The sequence below is a fragment of the Cryptomeria japonica genome, chromosome 4 (assembly GCF_030272615.1).
Source record: "Cryptomeria japonica chromosome 4, Sugi_1.0, whole genome shotgun sequence".
Taxonomy (NCBI): Eukaryota; Viridiplantae; Streptophyta; class Pinopsida; order Cupressales; family Cupressaceae; genus Cryptomeria; species Cryptomeria japonica.
In genome coordinates, this window is record NC_081408.1 from 582,409,071 (window position 1) to 582,436,165 (window position 27,095).

The 27,095-nt window shown below is 34.3% G+C and overlaps 1 protein-coding gene across 1 annotated transcript; it reads left to right on the top strand.

Annotated features, from left to right (window-relative positions):
• The first annotated feature begins 4,421 nt into the window (after nt 1-4,421).
• On the top strand, nt 4,422-25,447 carry LOC131076263 (serine/threonine-protein kinase BSK2). The gene is made up of 10 exons (XM_058013350.1): nt 4,422-4,813; nt 5,793-6,013; nt 6,379-6,514; nt 11,863-11,996; nt 18,639-18,744; nt 19,457-19,542; nt 23,660-23,848; nt 23,944-24,102; nt 24,244-24,357; nt 24,777-25,447. Exons 1-10 carry the CDS (start codon nt 4,735-4,737, stop codon nt 25,029-25,031), a joined length of 1,479 nt encoding a protein of 492 aa, XP_057869333.1. The 5' UTR covers nt 4,422-4,734; the 3' UTR covers nt 25,032-25,447.
• The last annotated feature ends 1,648 nt before the right edge of the window (nt 25,448-27,095 follow it).

A 27,095-nucleotide genomic window follows, 5' to 3' on the forward strand; every position in this document is an offset into this window, starting at 1 on the left:
CACACAAACATTAATTTACAACAAGATAGTATTTGAAGCAATATTTACAATTAAATCAATACACGTGCAACATATATGCATCATAATCAAATAATATTATCTCGATTCAATGTCAATTAATCAAGAAGATAAACCCAACATTCAAATATTTTTCACAATCACATAAACACATAGTATTTAATTAAATACATTATGATTCACCATTACACAAATAAATTCATTCTAAATTTAATCTATAGTGATAACCAAATACTGGTAAACTCTAATATAAAAATGTGAAGAAGTCTATAATCATTAATTAACCAACTCGTCATCAATTAATAAATAAATTGGTACTCTAAACATGGTATTAGAGTCAACATAATCTACAACAATAATATAGAATAATAACATAACCACAAGTGTCATAAGAAAACTAAATTTATTAAAATAGAGTATGATCATGTGAATGAAAAGTGGGCCTCACATATGTGGAGCTTAAGTTGTTAAAAAAACCCTAGTATAATCATAAATACATAAAATAAATCTTAGTAAAACTACTAAATTATGAGTGGAGAATTGTTTGAACATTAAATTATCTAGAAAAAACTTCTTTATCCAAATTTTGCCACAGAATTTTCTTCTCTTGTTTCACTTATTGATGAAGGATCATGGAGTTTGATCTAAAATGTCGAAGGAAAAATGCAAACAGTCAAAATTAGAAATGACAATGCATAATTATTCGAACTATGAAAACCATATTGTCTACAAGCTAAGAGTTACTTTATTTAAAAAATGTTATTTGAGCATGACTATTATAAGTGATTTAGGTTAAAAAAAGTTATCTAGTGAAAGCTCTTTTTAAGCTTGGATTATCTAAAGAAAATTTTGGTAGAACTTAAATTATTTAAAGAATGTTGGTTTTAGCTTTAATTATCTAAAGAAGTTTTGCTAAGCTTTGTTAATTTGGAAAAAACTACTGACTAAAGCTAAGTTGCTAGATACAAAAATAAAGCTTCGTGGAAACTAAATTATCTTGAAGATGAATCAATTATAACAAGTGGTTGTTTAGTGTAGATAAATTTTATAGTTTAAAACTTGTTTGTACATTAGCATGGTGAAAATACATCTCACCATATCTAAATAGAAGATTAATTATTTAAAATACCTTAAAATACATAATCTATCCAACAACAAAACCAAAATTTACTTTGTATGCTTATACTTTTGCAATACAATAATCTAATTAAACTTGCAATACTTTGCAACTCTTAGTAGATCACTAACAATTATTAAGTGACCTGTTAAATGGCAACAATCAATTGACTTGTGTTCAATGATAACAACCATGTGACTCATGGACTTGTTCAATGACAACAAATTGACTTGTTCAATGATAACATCTAACTAAATTTATCAACAACAACAAATAAGTGACTCTATGAACGCCAATAAGAAATTCTACTATAAGAACAATCCTTTCTTCACTATAAAATCACATAATCATATATTATTTTACACCCTTGTCAAATAATATATTAAGTGACTTGTTAAATGGCAACAATCAATTGACTTGTGTTCAATGATAACAACCATGTGACTCATGGACTTGTTCAATGACAACAAATTGACTTGTTCAATGATAACATCTAACTAAATTTATCAACAACAACAAATAAGTGACTCTATGAACGCCAATAAGAAATTCTACTACAAGAACAATCCTTTCTTCACTATAAAATCACATAATCATATATTATTTTACACCCTTGTCACCATCACCATTCACCATTATCTTCTTGGAAACATTAAACTTGTAAGCCACATAAAACTTTGATTGTCATTGCAAACACTTAAATGATATTCTCATTTCAAACACAATATTTATGATATTGATTAATTAGAGTTGAAGATGTGCAATATTTCATTGCCATTATTAGGTCATATAGACAAAAAAAAATACTTGCCAACATACATTTATGTCATTAGAAAAAGGTTGTGGCTATAAACAAGTATGATAGAAGAAAGTTACATAAATAATGTAGTAATGATAAAAATAATTTATGAGAGTTACATAAGTTTCTAAAATAACACACAAAATGAAATAAAAAAAGTTAATGATTAATAAGACATTTATTTAGAGAATTGAATTATAAGAATATTTGAATAGGTAATGAGACTATTCATTTGGGAAAAATAAATCACACTAGTCAATTAGAAGAAGATTAAAATGATTATTTATAATATGCAAGAATAATTCTTAAATGTCAACATTAGACATTTAGTTTTACTTGTTTAATTCTTAATTTTGATTGTTTTACATATTGTACTTCTTTACATCTAACAAATGTATGAGTGACTCCTCTTTTGACAAAAAAATGTAACACTTTTTCTTGAAGTACTCCATAAATATAAAATACATAAGGTTTTCACAATTTTTAACATTATATAAGCATTTTTAAGGAAAGTAAAATTCATAGAGATTTAGATTATAATTTTTCACACTTTCAAACATTGAGCTCAAAGCTTAGAAAAAAGCTATGTACAAAGTTCCTTTAAATAATATCACTCAAAAGTTTACATGCAAAACATACAAAATATGTCTAAGGGAACAATTAAAGTAACTTCAAGATTAGAAAGTGGGATAACTCCAAAGTATAGCTTCAAGATTAGAAAGTGGGATAAATCCAAAGTATACACCATACGCATGATCTTGTCCTCTTCTTTTATGCAAATAAAAGGGGAAAACTTACATACGATAACCAAAAAAAGCATGTAAGATTTGAAGACATGATTACACGAGTAAAAGCATTGCAGAGTAACATAGATTGCTTCAATAAAAATTACGAGAGAATCACATAAGCATCCTTTGTTCATAATTCATAAAAATACAAGGTAAAGAAGACTAACCCAAAAAGATTAGATGAGAGAAGATGATATTTTAAATTAAATTAATAAAATAGGCATCTTTTAGTTTCTAACACAAATTTAGAAGAAGTCATATTTTATACACTCCAATTTTTTTTAAAATGTTTACCAAATAAAAAATAAAAACACTTTCCCTAAGGTAGGGCAAAATTATTGGACCTTAGGACAGACAACCTTAACAATTGTAGTATCTGATTTGGTCCCACATTGGACAAATGGGATCACTCCAAAGTATACCAAATAATTGGAGATACCATACACATGATCTTGTCCTCTTCTTCTATGTAAATAAAAGGGGAGAACTTACATACAATAACCAAAAAAGTCAAATAAGACTTAAAGATTATTACACCAGTAAAAACACGAAATAAACATAGATTTTTACACTAATAAAAGAGTAGAATTTACATACAATAACGAAAAAAATCATATAAGATTTAAAGACATGATTACACTAGTAAAAACATTGCAAACTAATGTAGATTGCTTCATATGATACTAGAAGGCATGCCATGCTAGTGGATCATATTAAAATGTTTATATAGATCGCTTCATGTGATACTAGAGGGTGTGTCATGCTAGTGGATCACATTAAAAAGTTAATCCGATGCACTATACTGTATAAGGGTCACTTATTGGTGGAGTCTAAAATAAATATAGATTGCTTCAATAGAAAATTATGAGATTCACATAAGCATCCTTTGATCATAAAAAACAAGATAAAGAAGACTAACCCCCAAAAAAAAGATGAAAAGAGTCCTCTTTTAAATAAAATTAATAAAATTGACACCCTTTAATTTCTAACATAAATGTAGAAGTCATTATTTATATACTCCATTTGTTTTTTAAAATGTTAAAAACAATTAAAAAAGTTTACTAAATGTTTAAAAAAAACATACTTTCCCTAGGGCAGGGCAAAATTCTTGGACCCTAGGACACGGTAACCTTGACAAATGTAAATCTGATTTGGTCCCACGTTGGACAAATGGGATCTCACCACGTGCACTCGATAACCAATACTTCCCGTCGCTAGAACTTTACCATGTGCATTTAAATAAAAATATTTCGATTCCCTTTCCGTTGCATGATGTTAAAAAGCGGACAAATCTTCTCCCAAGATTTAATCCTTAATTAGTAAAAGGAAATGCTATAATTAATTAATTAAAAATAAAACCCCCCCAACCATATGTTTTTTAACGGCACCCATTTACTCCTTTATTTTACGCGCATACCATACGGATGCCACGTCATCACCTATTCTGCGCCATTAGAAACAGAGTTGCCACGTCATCCGCGCAAGGACAAGTCGATCCCGCTTCCCAAGCTTGACAAGGACGTTCCCAAGCCTGCCACACCGTCCGGTAGCCGCTTGCATAAGCCCGCGTTGGTTCCCCATGTGACCTCCCGCTTCAGATGCACCCGCCTGACAGACGTCACACTCACAGTCCTTTTTGCTCTGCCCTTTCATTATGAAGTCTTTTTAATTCATCATCATCAGTTGCCGAGCCTGAGCTGTCCAGTCAGCTTCGGAAGCCGAGCCTCAGCTTCGGGGACCGAGGCGAGGTGGAGGAAGAGGAGGAGAGAGCCAAAAGGATCTCAAGTATCATCCTCAATGAATGGAAATTTCCCAGCATTTAAAGGAGTGAAGGAATTTGACCACAAGAATGTCGATGGATTCCACAAAAGGCTTCAAATTTAAAGTTAGGGGAAAGCGATCGCAGGATCTTGATCGGATTCGAGGTCGAAATGCGTGAAGTTTAGTACCCAAATCGGGCTTTTCTGAATCTTTCTCTGCTGGTGATTTAATTCGGCTACCTAGCTCTGAGAATGGGGTGCCTGCAGTCCAAGACGAGTAATATGCCAAGCCCTGATGCAGAATCGGTTGAAAATGAGAAGCTAGATCCGGGTATGCTTGAAGCTGTCGGGTTGTCAATTTGTTTTAGCTCCAACATGTTTTGCGTTCGGTACCTTAAATATTTGAGTTTCGTAGTTTTCACGGGTTTTGAATGAGCTCTGATGATGATTCTGGTGTGTATTTTGTTATGTTTAAGATACTTCTGTTGTGTTTGGAGATATTTTAGCAGGTTTCTAATATTTTCTGTATTTTCACGGGTTTTAAATGAGTTATGATGTACTTCTGTCTGTTGCGTATTCGGGCACTTATTTTTTCACGGGTTTGGGGGGAAGTAATGGCATTTTCTGCTTTGTTTTTAGGGATATTTGAGTAGTTGTTTGACATAGTCAGCGGTATTTGAGCAGTTTCTGTGCATGGTTTGTGATGATGAGCAGTTCTTATGATTTGTAGGTTTTTACGTTTTGGACGAGGCATTATTTAGTTCTGTTGCTTATGTAATGATACTTGAGCGGATTTGATGTCCATTTTGTGACTTTTAAGTGGTTTTGACGTACATTTTGCGATGGTTGAGTGGGTTTGTTTCGCATTTTATGATGTTTTGAGTGGTTTTGATGCAATATTGTGCATCTGAACCTACAGATAGTGATTTTGTACATATCTGGCATTGTTTATGTGGTTGTTATGTTTATTTAGCGATACGGAAGTGATATTTTATGTAGTGTAGGTTTGCTCGACAGCTTGACGGTTTTAGAGCTTCCGAAGAAGCAGTGAAGTTGCTCTCTTACATTTCTTGCAAGCTACAGTTATGTGTGTATGTGTGATAATATTCTACTGAATGTTTATCATAATTTGAGTTTTAAACTATGACGTACTAGTCATAAGGTCCGCATAATGTTCTGTAATATGTAATGACAGCTGTGCTGCTGTTCTATTGCATAGTTAGGGCTGTTTACAAGCCGTATAATCATACGAGGATTAATCTTTAACAATTTGATGGAATAATGAAGCAATTTGATTGTTCTTGATGCAGAAAATGTCGATCAATTTGAGAATGATAGAGTGCCTACGTTCAAGGAATACTCACTCGCTGAGCTACGGGCTGCAACAGGAGGATTTAATAGTGAGAACATTGTGTCAGAGAGCGGCGAGAAAGCTCCGAATACAGTATATAAAGGAAGACTAGAAAACAATCGTTGGATTGCTGTTAAACGTTTTCCAAAACAATCCTGGCCGGATGCCAGGCAGTTTGCGGTAAGATTTTTGAACGCTTGCGGTATTTATGTTTCTTGCTTAGTTAGGGATTTCTTTCCAGTCTAGGGTTTTCTGCCGTAAAAGGGAGATTATTGTTTCTTTCGAAGCTCAGATCTGTAACACTGCATGCTGGCTGGCACACAACATTGTTAGTACTTCTGCTCCACACTTGCCCCTGTAGTTTAGCCCTTGATGGTACTAGCAGCAACAGCTTAACTTTACTTGCTGAATGCATTTCCTGTTGGTGCAACAGACAGTGATACAAGACCCATTATTGTGCATTATAGCCTTATTTTTCAAGGATATTTGTCAATATTGTGGATGATTTTACCGGTCTTAACCGAATCAGTGTTTTCTTTGTACAGGCTGAAGCAGCAGGTGTTGGAAGAGTTCGACACAAAAGATTAGTGAATCTGATTGGCTGCTGTTTTGAAGGAGATGAACGGCTATTGGTTGCAGAGTACATGCCAAATGATACCTTGTCCAAGCACCTCTTTCACTGTATGTAACATTAAAGACAACTTTTAGCATTAAATTATCTTTTTTTTATTCCTTTTGCAATGTGTTAGAGTCACAGTCTTTTTATTTCTCTTTGTAGAACAATGACTGGAAATTTCAATAGGCCATTACATGACATGCCATTTTATCTATTTGAACATGGCCTATAATGTGGTTATTGTTTAAGTTTCTAAATGCTGTAGATTAAGGGTTGGTTGAAATTCACATTTTTTTGTTGATAGTAGCTCTAAAGATCAAAACATGCTGGCGCAGGAACTGCAATTGAATTATCACAACGTAGTTAATTCAAACTAGCAACAATTGCTTTTCCCATTGAGTAATAGCTTAAAGGGGCTTAAGTGAGATTTTTATTTAAGTTCCCAGCACTTGAATTCATGGGCATTTCGGATGGATAGATTTCCACCCAACTTTTCAGCTCCCATTCATAAATTGGGTGGGGGATTGAAAGTTTGCAGCACATGTTACATGGCAGCTCTGAGAATTTTTTTTGTGGGAGAAAATAAATAGATTGCAAATGGTGCTTCTAAAATTGTGTAACAGAGTTGAAATAGGATATAAATAAGGCCATTTGACCATAAAAAGATTCTAATTTGTTAGCAACATGTAGTGAGCTAATACAGCAAGGCCACCCATAGGGGGAACATTGCTTATAACAGAGTGGCAAGGTGGCATGCTTTTATGGAATTGAGTTCCATGGAGTGCATGAATGTGGTGTCATTTAATAGTTATTTACGGAATGTCTCTTAGCTAATACAGCAAGGCCACCCATAGGGGGAACATTGCTTATAACAGAGTGGCAAGGTGGCATGCTTTTATGGAATTGAGTTCCATGGAGTGCATGAATGTGGTGTCATTTAATAGTTATTTACGGAATGTCTCTTAGTGTATACTAATGAGAATTTGGTTCAGCTGTAGCTTGTCAATATTTAGCTTGAACATGGCTGCATCTGCATGGCATATAATTCAGCCTATTGATTATGTTTTAAAGTCATTGAATAAGGTGATAAATCCAAACAAAGGAAAAGGAGATCTAGCTTTACTATACCAGAAATATTGTGGTACAGATTATTGGCATTATACCTTAAAATATCAAGTAACATATTCGAAGGTGTAGAGGTCTATTGATGTTTACTTTTTAAGTTTTTTCCAGTGTAACCCAGGGATGCGTTTCCCCTAGATTTGCAGCCATTTCAGAAAAGGGGACGGGGGGATGGTGGGAAACATCCCCTTGCCATCCCCAAAAAATGATTTTTTGCTGGAAATGTGGAAACGGTGGGGACATCCAAGACGTCCCTTGACTGTCCTGGGGATGTCCAAGACATCCCTTGACTGTCCCTGGGACAGTTGGCCTTCCTGCCTGGGCGTGCCTCATTTTCTGAAAAAAATAAATACCCAAACTCAGAAGAAATCAGGTGTATTATTTTTAAATAAATCAGAGATGGTACTACTTTCTCTGTAACCTGTGTACAACTCTGATTCCAACCACAATTAATTTATTTTAACTTTGATTTGGATAGCCTTTGGACTCTGTGACTTAAGTCAAAATTTAATTGTCTGTGTCTGAAATTAATCCTTGCTTATGCTTTTCTGCTTTTAGGATAGTTATTTAGAATTTCTCAAGTCTTCAACTTAGTTTTTCAACAGGGTTAATTACCATAGTTTCTTGGGTTCACTCTGCAAAACTCTGCAATGGTATATATCAAAACTCTGCAACAATATTAGTTTATTTTTAGTCTGCTCAGAAGGATTCTTTTCACAATACCATGGACACTGTTAATACTGATGCCTCTGAGATCAACAATCCTTAATAGGATACTCAACTGGCAATTTTTATTGAGGAAGAGAACAGGGAAATCATTGAGACAAACGGGAATGAAGCTTAGACCACTGTATCTATGAGTATATCAACAGCTTACCAGCCCATTAATACTGGTAATATATCTCATCACATCACTTCTCTGAATTTGATGCGTTCTATGATCAGTACCACCAATCAACCTATTAAATATTTTCAACCTCTAATCTCATTAGAAAGAAACTGGTAACCCATATCTTGTCGCTTCTCTTCAAGAATATAATCAATCCTATTAGTTCTATCTGGCAGTTCTAAGATCTGGTCAGTTCTATGAAATTCTCTCAATATTTTACTCTAGGATATTATGTGGGACTTTTCATACTACCATATGTATAACTTCTCCTTTATCAATTATACATTGTTATCATGTGAATATATTTGAAATTTCCCTATATATTTATACTTTCCCTATTTTTTATATATCTGTCCCCTCTGCTGCCCCCTCCGTCCCCAAAAATGGCAAAAAAATAATCTATCCTAGGAACTCGTTTCCCCACCCCCCGTCCCGGAAACTTGGGGTAACACAGGTTTTTTTTTCTATAGTTCCTATAGCCAGTTGATAGTTATTTTTGTTATAAATTAAAATTGTTTTACAACTTTAAGTTTTGATACTATATTATCAATTCACCTTAATAACTTAAGTTAGTTTGTTAGAAAAATAACATGTAAGTTCTAGTATTTCCCAACATCTAAAAAACTCAAGGGAGATACTACTTGGTGTTCATAACATTTCAAAGTATTATATAAACTCACCTCACCTAACTTTAGAGTACCAACTAAGTCAAAAGTTGTACAATTGGTCTTTTTACAATGATATAATGTTAGAATCACGGGAACCATGTTTTTGCCTCAAAACAGTTTGTTTGGGAAACTATACACGTTTCATGATGAAATTGTAAGATTGACTATAAGTATGTGTTTAAAAGCTGTTATGTAAACAGTAATGTAGTTATCTACTGTTTCTAAGCTGAGTTACCGGGTTCGGCCCCCTAGACCCCTGGTACTGGTCTGGTCCGGTCCTGGTTCGGGGTTCGGGTCCGGTTCGCCTGTGGTCCGGACAGGGTTTGTGATTCACAGGCCTGGTTTGAACCAGGGTGAACCCAAGAAAACCCAGGTCGAACCCAAGGGTCTGACAGCCCAAAAATGGATTTTTTTTTTTGCAAAATTTATTTATTTTTGAATTCCACCACATAAAAAATTAAAATATGACCCTAAAAGTGCGTTTTAAAACATGAACTTGGCTCATTTCACACAAGCAACATGACTACAAGCAAGGGGAAACGAAGATGTTGGATATGGAGCCAAAACATACTGATTTGGATGATTTCACTTCTCAGCTTGTTGCATTGATGACTCAGATAGCGAGCAAACTTAAAGTGCAAGTGCAAGTGTAAGTGGCATTGGCATTGGCATTGATTCATCTAATGTCAATGTCAATGATGAGGAGGAGGAGAATGAGGATGATGAATTAGAGAATCCATTTGATGATCAAACTTTAAATTGTTGAAAGTTGAAACAATGATATTTGAATATTTTATCATTTTGATATTAAACTTGATGTATATGATGCTGTTATGGTATGATCATGATGCTATGATTACAAGTTTATGTTGGTTTTGTTGTTTATATGATGCTATGTGACATGCTAATCTTAATTCATGCTTGTAGGCTGCATATATATATATATAATTTACATGTTTTTGTACTAACGAACCCAAACCCTTTTCAAAATTTTGCCATACCGGCGTACCGGTTCTTCGAACCTGAACCGGTGCCCGAACCCAAACCGGCAACCTAGTTTCTAAGAGAACTGAAAGTAAATGGTTAGCCAAGTAGCCTCCAAGGATCATGCTTTTGTTATTCTTGTTTTTAAACTTTTTCCTGATATTTTTAGAATTGCACATTTGGTCCCCCTGCTCAGTTAAGCTGAAATGTTAGATTTTTGGCTAGCCTTTGTCACATTTGGTCAAGCCTGGTAACTAAGGTAATGGATGCTGTGTACCATTGTGTACCGAAGTATGACAAAAGATGTCTAAATATGCATAAGAGGTAATTGCTTAAAGGAAATAAAATTATTACAGAAAGGCAACCAAGGATACTATCACAAGTCCCTCTGGCCAGTCTTTGTCATATCTGGTCACGCTATGGTAATGGATGCCGTGTACCAAATTGTCACAAAAATGTCTAGATATACGGGAAAGGGAATTGTTTAAAGGAAATTATTATAGAAAGACAAACCAAGGACATCATGACCCCATCTGAAAGTTACCAAGCAAAATCTCAAATGAATGATGTAAGTCTCTGTAGGTATCCATAGGATATCTAAAACCAATGAGAATCAGTTTGTTAGCAATGCCAACTGGATAGAAGATTAAGTCCATGTTGTGACTGACTTAGAAAGTAATTTTTCAGTGGAAGTGCTCAAATTATTCTTGAGGTAGCCTCATTTGAATTATCAACCAGCAATGTGTTACAAATTCAAAAAAACTTATAGTAGCTCTCTTCAAATTTATTGAGCATGCTTCTATGACATCCTTATAGCACTATTTAAGGAGCCTTGACAATATGGTTTTTATATCACTCAAGTGCATCTTTGGTACCAGTGGGATATCCACTCACAAATAAGATCTAATTGGTGCTCAAATTAGGATTTATTGGATGCCTTGGCAAATGAACTCGATGTTTCCTTTTGTTCTTCATTCAGAATTATTTATAGTGGGTTCATCCATTAACAGTATTGTGTATTGGATCAATCCTGCAGTGCAAATGCTCTTTTGGTGCTGGTGGAAACATAAAAAATTAACCTCTACAAATAGGACGTTATGATGTGGTAATAGGTGGAGCTTTTGGTGAAGCTCAGTATCTTTGAAACTATCATGTTTTAGGAAACTGTTGGCCTATTATTGATTTACATGTTTTGATTCTTGAAGTTTCAGTGGATGTTTGTTTCTTTCAGCCTTAATCGATTGCTTTTAGTAGATCTATAATTTCGTTTCTGCAAAAAAAAATAACATGCTAATATTTCTGGAAAAATCTTGTCCTGAGCAACATGTAATATTTGTGTCATGCAAGGCCAATTTTTATGCCTCCGAATTTTGGGATATGTACAATTACCTAGGCATCATTTTCTTTTATATAATTTAATTGATTTTAATATTTACTGAAAAGGTATTTGAAATATTTCACCTGTAAAATAAAATTCTGCACATTTTGAGTTTTATGAAAAGTGCAATCCAGCAATATAATATAGCTACTTTAATATTTGAGCTCTATGGAGATTACACCGTAACATACAATTTCTTTTGCTTCTAAGGTCTGTAATATTGTCCACAATGAATCATCACTTGTTGCCTAACATGCATAATTTAGACTATTAAAGTAAAAATGTAAACAGTTGTTGACCTCATACTTCAAAACCCATGGATCATGAAACACAAACATTGATGAAATTGCTTTTTATTTTATATTTTGGCAGGGGAGAAGCAACCGATGCCTTGGGCGATGCGGTTGAGAGTAGCATATTATATTGCACAAGCACTAGACCACTGTAATACTGAAAATCGACGCATTTATCATGATTTAAATGCATATAGAGTGCTTTTTGATGAGGTGAGGCCTTATGATCAGGAAAATGTTTTATTTGTGAAGGAAATGTGTTCATTTCAGTTTTCTGGCTATAAAAGTTGACAGATCTTGGTTTTCTAAAATTTTCAGTATATGCTGATTTTGAATGATAGTGTATATTAAATTCTATATTTGCTGGCGTCCTTCACATGCCAACTAGTTTAATTTTTATTTGAAACTTTTAGCATTTAAAATTTTAAATTTTGAATCTTCCGTATATGCCAATATATGAAAAGCTTAAGTTTTGTTTTGATGAACATCTGACAATATCCACAAAATTTTAAGTGTGCATGAAATACTGATTTCAAAAGTAAAATGGAACTTCAGATTTTAATAAAGGAATCGATAACCTATTCTATGAGGGTGGCTGTTTGGAAGTTTGTCCTTTGGGGATTAAACAGAGGGGTTAAATAGAAAAAGAAGCTGGTGCACCTTTCTGTATTCTTCTCACTAGGCCACATCATTTGTTGAATGCACAATGGTGTTTTGCAGGTCTAGATATCCAGACACAAACTTTTATATGATATAATTTTATTGAACGGGATTATCCTCGGCTACTTTGACTAAATGGCTGAGAATTTTTTTTTAAGGGAAAATCATGTACTTTCTGCTTAAAACGAATGGTTAATAAGGTTATGGCAAGCAAAGATACAGAGGATCTAATTATATTCAAGGACTACAGAAATAAACAGTGGTTGGGGGCTAGAGAGTATCTTCCTCATTTCAAATTCTATGAGATACATGTGTTCATGCAAAGATTGAAAGTATCCACTCCACACCACTAACCTCATTTCAAATTCTATGAGATGACTTTACATGTGTTCACGCAAAGATTGAAAGTATCCACTCCACACCACTAAGCGCAAATGTATGAAGAAGTTTAGGATGTCAACTGGATGTACTGAGTTAATTGTATAGTGCTCAAGTTAAATACAACATAAGATGATAATAAATTGGCAAGAGGTAACCAATTTATATGCACATCATAAATATGGGAAACCCTGACATAAAAGGATTTCAGTTATGTGAAACCCTGAAAATAGACTAAAGCTATAATAATTTGAGACCGCAAGTAACTTCTTACCTTTAGAGTCAAATTAATAATATCTTTGAGACCACAAGTCAACTACTGATCCTTAGAGACAGAGTTAATATCTTTGAGGTGAGAAGTCAAGCAAGCAGTAAAGGTGTTGCCAAAGATATTATAACACTAAAATAAACCTGAGATACCGGTTCTTGGGGAAAAAGGCTGGGTTCGGGTCTTGGTTCTTGCCTGGTCCTGGTCCGAGCCTGGTTCTCCTTGGGTTCCACCTGGGTCCTGCCCAGGTGGCCAGGTTCTCTATGGGTCCTGCGCAGGACCCACATAGAACCCAGCCACCTGGGGAGGACCCGGGTGGAACCTAGAGGGACCCGGGAGAACCAAGGCCTGTGGGTTCCCAAAAACAGAGCCCACGGGTCATAGAAGTCAAAAAACAATTAAAAAACAACTATATATCATTTATGTATCATTGTATGGGAAAGTTAGTATGTTTCATATTTGGATGTTTGAACGTATTTAATTTTTGTAAATGTTATTCAATTCTCAATTCAAGATGCAAGTTATATTCAAGGTTATCTTTTCTTTTAACTATGTATTATATATTTAATATGATAAATCTGATTATCTTCTTTTATATTGCCGGTGAGAGGAGCATTTATTAATTTCAATGTCCTTCTCACAAATGCCGATTGATATGTATATGAAAGCAGGGAGGATCAAGCAATGCCTTGACCGGTCATGTCTTTTAGACATGATCAATCAAGACATTACTTGATCGCACCCTTTGACTTATCGTAGCATTTACCAATCGGTGTATACTTAACTAACCACCCGATACTTAATCGGTGTGTACATTATATGCAAGACAGCTGATATTAATCGGTATGTATTAGTTTATCCCGATAACCATCAATGTTCACCGTTTAATATATCAACCGATATTAATCGGAGTACATTGGTTAGCCCGATATTAATTGGAGTGCATACGTTATAATGTAAACCGATATCAATCGGCATTCTGTGCTTATGAGATTTGCAATCGATGATTATCGATAGTTAAGCATTGATCGAACTTTACAAGTAGATTGAACATATATAAATGAAGAATGATCATCAAATGAAGGAACAATAGCTTGAAGTTTTTCATCATAGTTTATCGATAGGATAAATGATTGAATGAGAGACTTCATTTATCTCTCATTCAATCATTTATCTTACCGAAGCTATCATGTATTAACAATTTTGATGTTTGAACATGTATGTATATATATATATATGTACGGACGTACCCGTACCCAAGATTTTTTTTTTGCCGAATCCACGAATCCGTACCCAAATCGGTAACTTAGACTCAGATACCGGTTCTTGGGGAAAATGGCCAAGTTTGACTCTTGGTTCTTGCCCGGTCCTAGTCCGAGCCTGGTTCGACTTGGGTTCCACTCAGGACAGGGAACCTAGCCGCCTAGGCATGACCCGGGTGGAACCCAGGCGGGCCTGGGTGAAACCAAGCCCGTGGGTTCCCAAAAAAGGGGCCCACGGGTCATAAAACAAAAAAAAAGCAAATAAAAACAGTTTTTTTAATGGTTTTTTAACATGTAACATGGTTTTTTAACTTGAATCAGTTGAAACTTGAAACTTGAATATTATCTTTTTTGCAAATTATGAATATGATATTACATTTACAATATATGAATATCAGAATATTTATTGGCATTGGCAATTATGGATTTATGATTTATGATTTATCTGTTATCATTGTATGGGAAAGTTACATTGTATGTTTCATATTTGTATGTTTGAATTGTGAACATATATAATTTTGATGTTTGAACATATATATAATTTTGATGTTTGATCATATATATATATATATATATACACGGATGAACCCGTACCCGTACCCGTACCCGTACCCAAGATTTTTTTTTTTTTTTTTGCCGAATCCGTGTAATCCGTACCCGAATCCGAACCTGAATCCGAACCCAAACTGGTAACTTAGGACTTTTTGAATATGTTTTTTAAATATAGATTTTTAATATAGTTTTTACTACAGTTTTTGATATAGTTTTTGAATAGAGTTTTTAATATAATATTTAATATTGTTTTTTAATATAGATTTTAATATAACTTTTAATATAGTTTTAAAATATAATTTTTAACTATAGTTTTATTTTTAAGTTTTTAATTTCTAGTTTCAAATTTTCAAGTTTTATCTATTGTGGTTAAAATATATTCAAATTATATATATATATAGTTAATTGTAAAAAAATTAAGATATATAGGATTTAAATATGTTTTTTTAATATTTATTATTGAAATTCGAAAGTTAAACTAGAAACTTATATTAATTATTAATAGAAAACACTTCCTCATGGTTGTTAGACTCATTTGATACATTTTGTGATTGAATTTTGCAAAAAAAAAAAAAAAGGAGGTATTTTTATAAGAAATTTTAGTACTTTTTAAATTGCTGAGTCAAAAAATTTGGGCTTGCTGAGTACTCTGCAAGTCTGAGTATGTCTGGGATGTATTCTGGGATGAGCCAACTTGTGGTTTGTGAATTCTCCTACTAAGTTGAGAACCCAAGTATGATTGTATATGTATTTACAAGTATTTTTAACATGCTGCATACATGCTTTGATCCATGGAATCTTGGCAAGGTCCTCCAATACAAGGTCAAGGCAATAAGTAGTACAAGGAGTCCAGAATAAGGATGGGTGACCGAGAAGTCTACTTGTAGCAACATAATTTGCTTAGTTATCTGTAACTAATTGCACCTCATTCTCATCATCTACCTTGGCTAAGACTCTCTTCAAAGCCTCACAAAGGAATTCAACATTTTTTGTGTTTTTTGAATCATCAATTAGTTTCAAGAACACCCTGCCACTCAAGAAACAAAATTAGTGATTCAGTAAAAGTAAAAATTAGAAATCTTAAATTACTAAATCAATGGATTTTAGGAAGTACAATTACCTGAAGAAGATACATGGTTTGTTCTTTCTTTCATCAACCTAAAGTGAAAAAACAAAAAACAAATGTAGAACATAATGAAAATGAAAATACATAAAAGAAAACAAAAAACTTAAAAATACACAATTACCTCTTCAGACTTGCTCCAAATTGATGGTAGGCTCATCCAAATCCTCCGTAGGCTCCTTTAGATGAAACCAAGGGCTACTACAAATCTTTCCAGATGGTTTTAATTTTTAAATTTTAAATCTCCATTTCGTGCACGACTTATGTGTTAGAATTTTCTTCAATAGCATGTATTTTTGTACCAAAACTATTTTTTTCCTCGTTTGAAAATGAATTGAATGTGCTTTTATGGTGTGAGGTTATTTTAAGTCTTTTTGCTTTTTTTTTCCTTGCCATGGCTGAGTCTCCCCCTTGAGACTTGCTAGGTCTGATGAGTCTGGCAGACTTAGTGAGTTTGACTAGACTTGCTGGGCACTTGGGTTATGAGTCCTTGGGACCCGTTTAGTGGCAACTACCTTGGGACTTGCCAAGTCTTGGCTAGTTTAAGCGAGTCTTGTAACTATGTGATCACATCGTCTTTAAAAGGAGCCACGTTGTGGATTTTATGAAGCTGATTTAATATGAAAATATAATATCTGGCCCAAAACACACTAAGGTAAAAAGGTTTGCAGTTGAGATCTGAAATTATGCAGCTGGATGGTTGCCATTTCTGTTAAAAATCTAAGTTGCCGGTTCGGATTCTGGTTCGAGATTCTGGTTCGCAAATTCGTTCATTTTTTTGGGGGGGTGGGTTTGGGTTCGCTTTGGGTTCGTCCGTACAAAACCATATAGAAATAAAAAACTAAAAATATATACATATATGCAGCAGCAAATAAATAGCAAAATACAAGAAAGTTTAGAAGTGGAGCCAACAAGTTTTCTTTTTCATTCACAAATGCACAAATGAGATAGGTTTTACCTATTTGACCTTTTTAGTGGTCTAATTTAGGGTTGGAGGGTCGAATAGTCTAAATTAGGCAAAATTTAAAAAAAAAAAAAAAAAAAAAAAAAGGGTCTTTTTTCACCTAGATTCTTCCTGGGTTCTGCCGCTGGCACTGAAATTTGTCCAAAATACGTCAAAATTCGGCCAGGGTTCCTCCGAGTGAATTTCCTGGGCCAAAATCGAACCCTGACCGAATTTGGGGAGAATTTGTAATGGAACAGTATTTGGTGCGAACTGAACCAGGACCCGTGGGATTTTTTGCAGAATCTGGCAACTTAGTTAAAAATTGAAGTAATTGTTAAAGTGTATCTGGAAAAGCTAAAATATGATTTTTCTGCATCCTGAAGTCTAGATTTTTGAGAGTGATATGCACAAATCTGGAAGCACTGAATACCTCACTTCCAAGAATGTTGTAAATCTGAAATTCTGAACTTGTAAAATGAAAATATGCTTTTTCTGAAACTAGCTTATAAATACCCCTTTGAATATTTCTTTGGAACATTGTTTTCTTGTATGTTAAGTACATTATTACCTAATTTTTTTTTTCTTTTGTATTCTTGATACTCTGTATCTCTGTCAATGAATATACATACGATTTTCATCATACATAATAATTTTTATTTAATTAGTGATGTGGTCCATGACAACTTGATTCTTCATAATGCACAGTTTATTTCTATAGAATGGTCCATACCTAATACTCATGTTATTGTTGCCCACAAGATGATGAATGTGAGGTACCACTGGCAAGCTGATAGGTGGTGCTGCCTCTTTGAAATTCTGTTTGTCTGTCATACCTGATAGCAGGGGCGGATTATAATGCAATTCATAAAGATCAGGGAATGCTAAAGCAGACAGAAGGCAATTATGAAAATAAACATTAAATTTCATTATAGCACAGAGGTTATCATTCAGTAATTTGAATTTTGAACAATTACTGTAAACCATCGAGCTTGGTAATACATAACACAAACAACACTCATTTATAGAGAGGCAAACTATAGGAGAGAAATAGAAATCTAAAATGTAATCTTCCTCTCTTTCACAATCATTTGGTAGCAACATGCTACTAACCCATGTTTACCTTCCTATAATCAGTAAGAGATTATGTATCTCAATTAATCATAATGTGAATGATTACAACTTAAAACAACATATCTTCCCTTCTGAAGTGTCATGCCCTTGAGTGATGAGTCTATGACAATCATTTAGTAATACTAATAAAATATGCTATCCTCCTAACTCCTAAGTGTAACATTTTTTAAATTTAAAGGTTAAGGAGTGAAACATGAGTTTTTCCTTGACACTGTTCCAGTGGAGAAAACCAATGGCTATGTAACACAGGGCTGTGAAATCATTGTTCTTTTACTGTGTTGTTGATAGCATTTTTTAATGAAACTAAAGGCATCCATATTTTGGGTAACGGGTAAATGGGTCGGTTCTGAACAATTATGCTTTCTAACATTATTGTTCATTTTTGGTGAGACAATTTGAAGATTAACTTTATTGCATGGGATGTTTTATTGTCATTGCTGATGCTGAACAGAAATCTATTCTGTGGGATTGTTCATTTCTGTCAAATCAATTTTTATAATGTGAAATTTATGGTTTATTTCACTTTTGTTTCTAGGATGGTGATCCTCGATTGTCAAGCTTTGGCCTAATGAAAAACAGCAGAGATGGAAAAAGCTATAGCACTAACTTAGCATACACACCTCCTGAGTTTCTCAGGACAGGTATCCTCATTATCTTAAATGTGTTTCAGTTATAATTTTTGTCTATTGCAGTGGGTAGAATATTATTTTCTTGTAAAGCCCAAGTATGGGACTTAGTGATAATGATGCCATTTTCTTCTAATTCCAAGAGGAAATATACCTGACATCTAATTATATATATTTTACAATTTAAAAAAGTCCCTTTTTTTGTGTTTTGTGATGAGATGCCAATTACTTTAGATATATAGAGTATGTCTCCCATATTTCTACCTGTTGATCGTTGGGTTAATTTTGTTGAGGTAATATGTACTACTTTTTGCTCTCATAGATTTATAATCTCTAATAAAATAAACTGGCATATTTGGTATCTTATAAGTTGAAATTCAAAACCAAAGTTTCCATATTTAAACCCACGTCTGTAATTTATTAATCTATTGTTTTTATACCATCTAATCTATCCCCTATAATGTTGAGAAGTATTGTTTATAAATTTTCTGGTGTTCTTTTCCTTGCTTAGTGGAAAAAATATTATTATCTGTATTTGGTGGAATTAACCAGTAATTTTGCTATTTAGTATAGTGATTTATGTCACCCTCTATGGATTATATATAAAATGTTGGTTTTTTCAATTTGATTTGTTCCTAGTGCATAATGTTAGTTTTGCTGTCAATTTCTTTTAAGAAATATGGAGACATAAGTCACATATGATGCATGCTCTTGCTTGTTGGTGCAGGTAGAGTGACTCCTGAGAGTGTCATATATAGCTATGGGACGGTTCTTCTGGACCTACTCAGCGGAAAACATATCCCACCTAGTCATGTATGCCTCTCTCTCTCTCTCTCTCTTGCGTGCACACAGATAGAGAGTTTTTATGCTTTCACATGCTTTAACTGTGCACAGCTCTTTTTCAAACCAATGGCTCCTTTTCACGCACACATTTAATTGTATCGATCCATCTCCTAGGTTTCCTACATATAGGTACAGAATAACCCTTGAGGTGAGCATAGCAGTCCCAAGCCATCACATTGAACAATGATGCTTTAGCCAACAACTGCAACTCAGCATACATTAAGTACCATCTTTATGCCCTTTTAAGCCAGAAGTAAATCAGCAACAAACAGTGTCATAGCATAAACAATGGTGCGTCTTTAATGTACAATGTACTGTTTATTTCCTGTCAAGAAGACTGGTATATATGAATCTTTTATTATTGCCTTTAAAATTTTATCCTAGCAAGCTTTGCAAATTTTAGGTGAGTTTGGTCCTCTTCCTTCCTGCCAGTTTGATGTTTTTAGGACATTGAAATGAAAGACAGAAGTAAAGATCTGCTACCAAAGGCGTAAGGATATTCATTTTTCTACAGCTTTACTAAACTTTAATGTATAATGCCTGATGGATTATGGATACTAAAAATATGAATTTATATGTTTTTTCTGTTTAAATTGATCTCATAATAGCTGATGGTATGGCATACTGGATTCTTCTACTCATTCCTGCAATTTTTGTTAAAATATACTAAACTGAAATCACTTGGATATTGCTTTCAATTTATTGTTATCATAGGATGTTTATTTAAATTTTTTATGCAATAATTAGTTTTTTAAAGAGAAGTTACTCAGGCATTCTTTTTGCTGTTATATCCAGAATTTGTATGGTGCCTCACTGACCTAGTTTAATCATCTGTGGACAGTAATATGGTTTCCCTTTATTCCTTGCTCGCATTTCTTGTGATTTGAATATCAATAAACGTGTTATGTTATCATGACTTGTTGTCAGCAACCCTCTGGCAAATGTTTTTTATGTGTTTCGCCGTTGCCTTTGAACATCACATTTTATGACTACTTTCAGTCTTTATTATGGTTTAGACGTCCGGTCTTCATTGTTTTCCCCTTCATTCCTTCTCTCCATTGCTAATGATTTGAGTAGGCATACTATTAGGTAATCATCACTTGTAATCTTTGTGACTGTCTGGCAAATGTTTCTTCTGTGTTATCATTGCCTTGAACTCACATTTTATAACTCTTTCAGTATAATATTTTTAAACTAACATCTTTTGGTCTAATGATGAAAAGTTAATTGTAGGCTTTTTTGAATTTTGTGTAAAAGATAAATGGTCTTTTGTCTTGCTTTTTATGGTCTCTAGAGGGAAGGTTCTATTGAGGACCTCACCCTACATATATAGAAAATGAGCATATACTATTAAAGCAATATATAGAAAATGAGCATATACTATTAAAACTAATTTCGTTGTATTTATTGTTTAATGATCATTTATGTATTTTTAGTTGGTTGAGTACCTTTCTATTTCTGCTTTCGTTCACGATTGTTTGTCATATAGAAACATTGTTCTGTAATTTCTTATTTATGGAGTTTTCCTCTCCTTAGTTTAATCACCGAAATATCATTTCATGGTATCAGAGCAGGTTAAGTCTTTTTGATGAATTTAAAAAAAATCTTGGGCATTTAACTGGAATTTATTTCCAAAGTTTTTTTACAAATTTTTATGAAAAATTGTGTTGTTATCTGGAATTTTTTTCCAAAAGGATTTTTTGAAAATAAAATCATGAGGTTATTTTTGTGATGGCTCAAGAGCTCACTATTCTGCGTGCGAAGGTTCATTTTCCTGTGTCTGCAAGAAAAATGTGGGTTTCTTGCAATGAGCACTCACTGTTTTTGGCACAATTTCATGTTTTTTTGGCTTTTTAACAAAAAATGTTGTTTCTGGATGGATTATATATCATGGGTTTTTTGTTTTTTGCATGATTTTTCATACAAAAATTGTTCACCCTTGTTCTGTGACAACCAAGGGGTGTTAAAGTTTGCCAAGAATCCAGTCTTCCCTGAGCGAACAAAGCATGTAGAGCTCCATTGTCACTTCATACGACAGTTTGTTGAAGATGGATCTATGATGTTGCAGTATGTTTCAACTGAGGATCAGACTGCAGATGTTTTAACCAAGTCTCTGAGCCTGGACAAGTTTTTAAAATTTAGGGGGGCAACTTGGTGTAGTTAGTAGAATGATCATTAAGAGAGGGTGTTAAAGTAATTGTTGTATTTATTATTTGATGGTCATTTATGTATTTTTTAGTTAGTTTAGTATCTTTCTATTTCTGCTATCGTTCACGATTGTTTCTCATATAGAAACATCATTCTGTAATTTCTTATTTAAGGAGTATTCCTCTCCTTGGTTTAATCATCGAAATATCATTTCATATACAAAAATACAGAAAAGGGGCATACATGAGCATCTGAAGACAAAAAAAATGCTTCTGCTCAAAATTCCACAAGAAGTGATAGTACATAAAAACCTAACACGGTAAGGTGAGATCTTCACAATCGACTGCCAACAAAAAAACTATCAAAACAAGAATTCAAAAAGTCAAATGCTCTTCAGCACGACCAAAAACAAGGACTCACCATTGGTCAGTCAATGGCAAGCAATGCCTTTCCGTCCTTGGGGCCAGCAGAGCCTGGAGAAAGACCACCCTCTCTGCCACCTCTGTAACCCCTAAAAGCATCTGTAGCCATGCCGGCAGAGCCCTTGGCCCTCTTCAACAACTTCATCTAAACATAATCCACTGGTAAAAAATCTGAAATTTAGGTTCAATTTGCAAACATTTTGAAGCTCTCCTAAGGTTATTATCACACAGGGAAGGTAGTATGAACTGACTGGAATTTCCTAACTTGACTTTCTTTCAACTGACTCTAAGAACACAAACAAACATAGCCATTTTTTTTTCTGCAAAAAAAAGCCAACTCCTCCTGATAGTTTCCTTTTGTAGAATCGTCAGCTTTACCTGTAACCCATTATCAGAATCCTCACACTTTACCTCCTTCCCAGTTTGGCTGAAAAAAAGACATTCCCAAGCCTACGACCTAACAACCACCCCATAAAAAGGGTCCTGTACAACTCCTACAAGGTGGTTCAAACATTGCTTGGCCATTAAACTGAGCACAACTCTGCAACATCTGCAAGCTGAACATTGATAGAAAAAATTCAAAACATTGCTTAAGGGAGCACTTCACATGTGGCCACCATTCAACACACCAGGAAGAAAGACCAATCGCATGCTTCTGGAAATGACGGCCATTCCATTGAGAAAACCTTCCTTAATATAAATGATAAGGGCCATGCAACTATAGCCGAAAATTTCTGAACTATTCAATCACATAAAAAGTATAAAAAATAATATGATCTAGATCCTATAAAGAACAATTATATGATTTTATCTGCTAACAGGAGTGGGGCTTAACCACTCCAAGTTTTCAGTGTATCCAGTATTGCCAAAGTCTGCTGTGAAGGGGAAATGTTCAATGCTTGTATTAGCCAGAAAATCAGCCGGTCAATTGCATTCTTTATGGCAATGGAAATACAACATGTCTTCTTCGAAACTTTTGCAGAGCTTAAGAGCTTGAGCCAAAAAACTTCTAATTTCGAGTCCCCTCTTTATCAAGTCCATTAGTAACCAATATGGATTTGTCTTTAACATTCAGATTCTTACACCCCACCAATACAGCTAAATCGAAACCTTCCAACAGCACCTCCCATTGTGCCTCATTATTATTTTTCAAGCCTAAAAAGGACACTTCCTTAACCAGCTGACCCCTAGAATCTTGCAGAAGGCATCCAGCTCCAGCAGGACATGGGTTCCCTTGAGACTTTCCATCAAAATTGAGCTTTAAAAAGCCAACCAGGGGTCTCCAGTTCTCAACCATTTAGCATTTTTTCAATAAGAATGTTTATTGATTACCCCATCAATGGGGGGAAATTGTCTTGTTAATTGTTAAAAATGTTGTTTTCTAGATTTGACAGTTGGTTTAGTCTTTTGTATGTGTTTATGCAGTAAAGGTTGAAATTGGCTAAGCTTTGATGTTCAGGTCTGTGATTGTTTGGAACAAAGCTGGAATATCTAATGAGCTAACATTGATGTTGCAGGCCTTGGATTTGATACGTGGAAAAAATGTCTTGGTGCTGATGGATTCTTCCTTAGAAGGACAGTATGCGAATGATGACGCAACTGAACTAGTTGGATTGGCATCAAGGTGTTTGCAGTCTGAACCACGAGACAGACCTAGCACTAAGTTTCTTGCAACAGCATTAGCCCCACTTCAAAAGCAGACAGAGGTAACATGTCAGAAGGAACCATAGCACAATTATTTTCTTTCAGTGGTCTACATATGAATAAAGTTTGTTGATTTCAAGATTCCTGCACAATGCAGGTTCCATCCAATATACTGATGGGTATAAATAAAGTGACATCATCTCTACCAGTAATGCTCTCTCCACTTGGAAAGGCTTGTGCAAGGATGGATCTTACAGCTGTACATGATGTGCTGGTTAAAACGGGATACAAGGATGATGAGGGTGCAGAGAATGAGGTATTTGGTTTTTTCTACACCAATTTATAGGAATTTTTAATAATCAAAACTAATCGAAGCAGTCTGATTGTCATGCTTCATTTTTTGTTTTGATGCTTTTGCCACTGGTTAAAAACCTGAGTGTTTGCATTCTTTGTGAAGCTATCATTTCAAGAGTGGACTCAGCAAGTTCAGGAGATGCTAAACACAAAGAAATTCGGTGACATTGCCTTCAGAGACAAAGACTTTAAGACTGCTATTGAATACTACTCCAAAGTATGTTGGTACTTGATTCCAGTTCTATTAGCGCTGCATTTTTTGAATTCTAGTTCACTCATCTTTTTGGTGCCTTGACCTTTCCGTCATATCCGTATGATTAGTATCTTCTGTTTTTTTGATAAAGACTGATCTCAATTGTTTTTTGTTTTCCTATTATTATTAGTTATTATGTTAGGCATGAATCAGATATTTTGATATGTGACATTATGATTCATCCTTGTGTATCTGGAAGAATGATTATGCTTTTTTTCAAAGGCTGTATATAAAAGTACAAATGTGATCAACAGAAAAATCCAAGATCTAAAAACTCAGTTATCCAGCATACCCAATCTAAAAAAAAATATTATAACTAATTTTTTTTTCCTTCTCAATATGAATAAATATAGTATAACTATTTTTTTTCTTTTTCTTCACAGTTAGTAAGCGTTATGACGATGCCATCGCCGACTGTCTTTGCAAGGCGCAGTTTGGCTTACTTGATGAGTGATCAACCTGAGCTTGCTCTCCGAGATGCAATGCAAGCACAAGTATGTCAACCAGAGTGGCCGACAGCTTTTTACATGCAAGCTATAGCCCTGGCAAAACTGGGAATGGAAACTGATTCACAGGACATGCTAAGAGATGGGGCTGCATTAGAATCAAAGAAGCAGAACATGAGGCATAATAAGTAACTTTATTTTGTTTCTACATAACATGACAGAGAAAGGCTGACATGGTTAGAAAGGATTACTTTATTATCCTCCCATCACAGATAATTTATTATCTTATGTATATCATGAATTGGTTAATCACTGGTTTTCTGTACAAATCTAATGCATAGCAGACGAGGAAATGAGGGAAAAAGTATGTAATTGCATATATTGCGTATCTTTATCAAGATAAGGAGAGATGGTGCTAGGTTAGCTTTTATTGGTGGGTAATAATTGGTATAGTGGTAAAATCTGCAGCCAAGTTACTGATAAGATTCTAATTCCAGTAAACTATTTCTATATTCACCGCTGCATGTCGGCTTGTAAAAATTGAGTGGTAGATGGATGGATTCTGCCTACGAGCAATTTACATATAATTTTATTTTTACTTCGTTTAACTGATATTATCACCGATGATATGTTTTAAGTGCCTACTAAATTATATATGTTAGCTATAGTAGTAGCATATATGTTGTAACCTTCAAAGCAAAGGTGTGTTACACATTCTGGAATACAGAACTTTCCAGAACTGATAGTCTCAAGATACTCCATTAAAGATAATCTCAGCATTTTATCAAATTTCCTCATCAACTTGCAGTTTCAAGTTGGCACTTCTTTCCTACTGGATGGTTGCATTTGCATTATGCCTATAAAGGATACACTTACATATCAATTTGAGAAATATACGCAGCTATCTTTCATTAGGGAGATAACAATGGTTGAAATCGAACATGTTTCTTTCTGTTGTAAAAGTTATTTTTTAATTTTTTCTTTTGAATCGTTTTGACTAATCAAATTTATCACTCTGAGAAATATGTGGATAACTTTCAGTAGGTAGATGACAATGGTGAAGTCGAATATATTGCTGTTATAAATGTTCCTTTTTATTTTTCTCTTTTTGAATCGCCTCGACTATGTTGTTTATTGTTTGTTAATTTTGCTGTAAAGGCTGCATAAGGAATTTTGCCATAATTCTCAATTTAATAACAGGTATGTTGTAAAATAAAGTTAAGAGGTTGTCTTGTGAACCATGGACGATTGCTGAAGGCTTGAAATTGAAATGATACGAAAAAATGAAGTTTGATAACATTGAGTTTCTAAATGAAGAAAACGATGCCATGTCCAGGCTTAATTTTACAAACCATTATGGTATTGAAATCGCTTAAAGACTTTAAATTTACGTATTTTACATGAGTCTTTACCCCTTTCTATAGCCTATTTAGGTCATCGTTGAAACTGTTAAAGATCTCTGTCATTTGGACTGGATTAAAAATTTAACTGTTGTAGAAGGTCCATTGTGATGGAATAAGCCTGCCAAAATTGTGATGAATCATATGTAACAACAAATATGGGCATTTGACTTTTTTGATTTGAACTAGTAGCCTTGTTTTTTGTTAAGGGAAATTGATATGTTTTTATGTAAAGAATGGTGTATGTTATTTACTAAGGAGTTGGTGCAGGCTGTATTCCCTAGAATTGTATTATTTGTATTGCCAAAAATTTGTATAAGTTGAAGAAAAAGCGGAAACACTCACAATATTTGTATAAAGCAACTAGTGCAGGGGTAACCATTGGTTTAGAGGTAGATCCTTTGGCAAACAATGGTCCCAGTAAGAATAGCTCTGGATATGACTCCAGGTGAAGGAGCACAAGAATTAGAAGTTTCAGACATTGCAGTGCCCTCTGCTCCCCCACAACTAGAACAAGAGCCTCCTTAGAGGCAACCATCATCTCAGGAGGAGATAGAGAAAGAGAAGAGTGATCATGATCATGTAGGCGTGCCTCCAGTGCAGACTAAAACATCAGAGCCTAAAAAGGAATCTATTGACATAAGGGATGTAGATGATGAAGAAATTGAAACTGATGAGGAAGGGGATGAAGTACAAGCTCCTGAAGATAGAATTCAAGATGAAGGGGCACACAATATAGAACTGGAGGTTAGAATAGAAGAACATGGGGGAATCCATAATACGGTTGCAAGAGGAGAAAAAAAAGATGATAAAGGAGAAGATCAAGAGGAAGGAGAGAAGAATAAGGAGCAAGATG

What these genes read in the sequence shown, in the direction of transcription:
- LOC131076263 (XM_058013350.1), top strand. Translation starts at nt 4,735, where the DNA reads ATGGGGTGCCTGCAGTCCAAGACGAGTAATATGCCAAGCCCTGATGCA. An exon ending in AAATGAGAAGCTAGATCCGG is followed by an intron (nt 4,814 to 5,792) that starts GTATGCTTGAAG and finishes TTCTTGATGCAG; the next exon opens with AAAATGTCGATCAATTTGAG. An exon ending in AACATATCCCACCTAGTCAT is followed by an intron (nt 19,543 to 23,659) that starts GTATGCCTCTCT and finishes TTGATGTTGCAG; the next exon opens with GCCTTGGATTTGATACGTGG.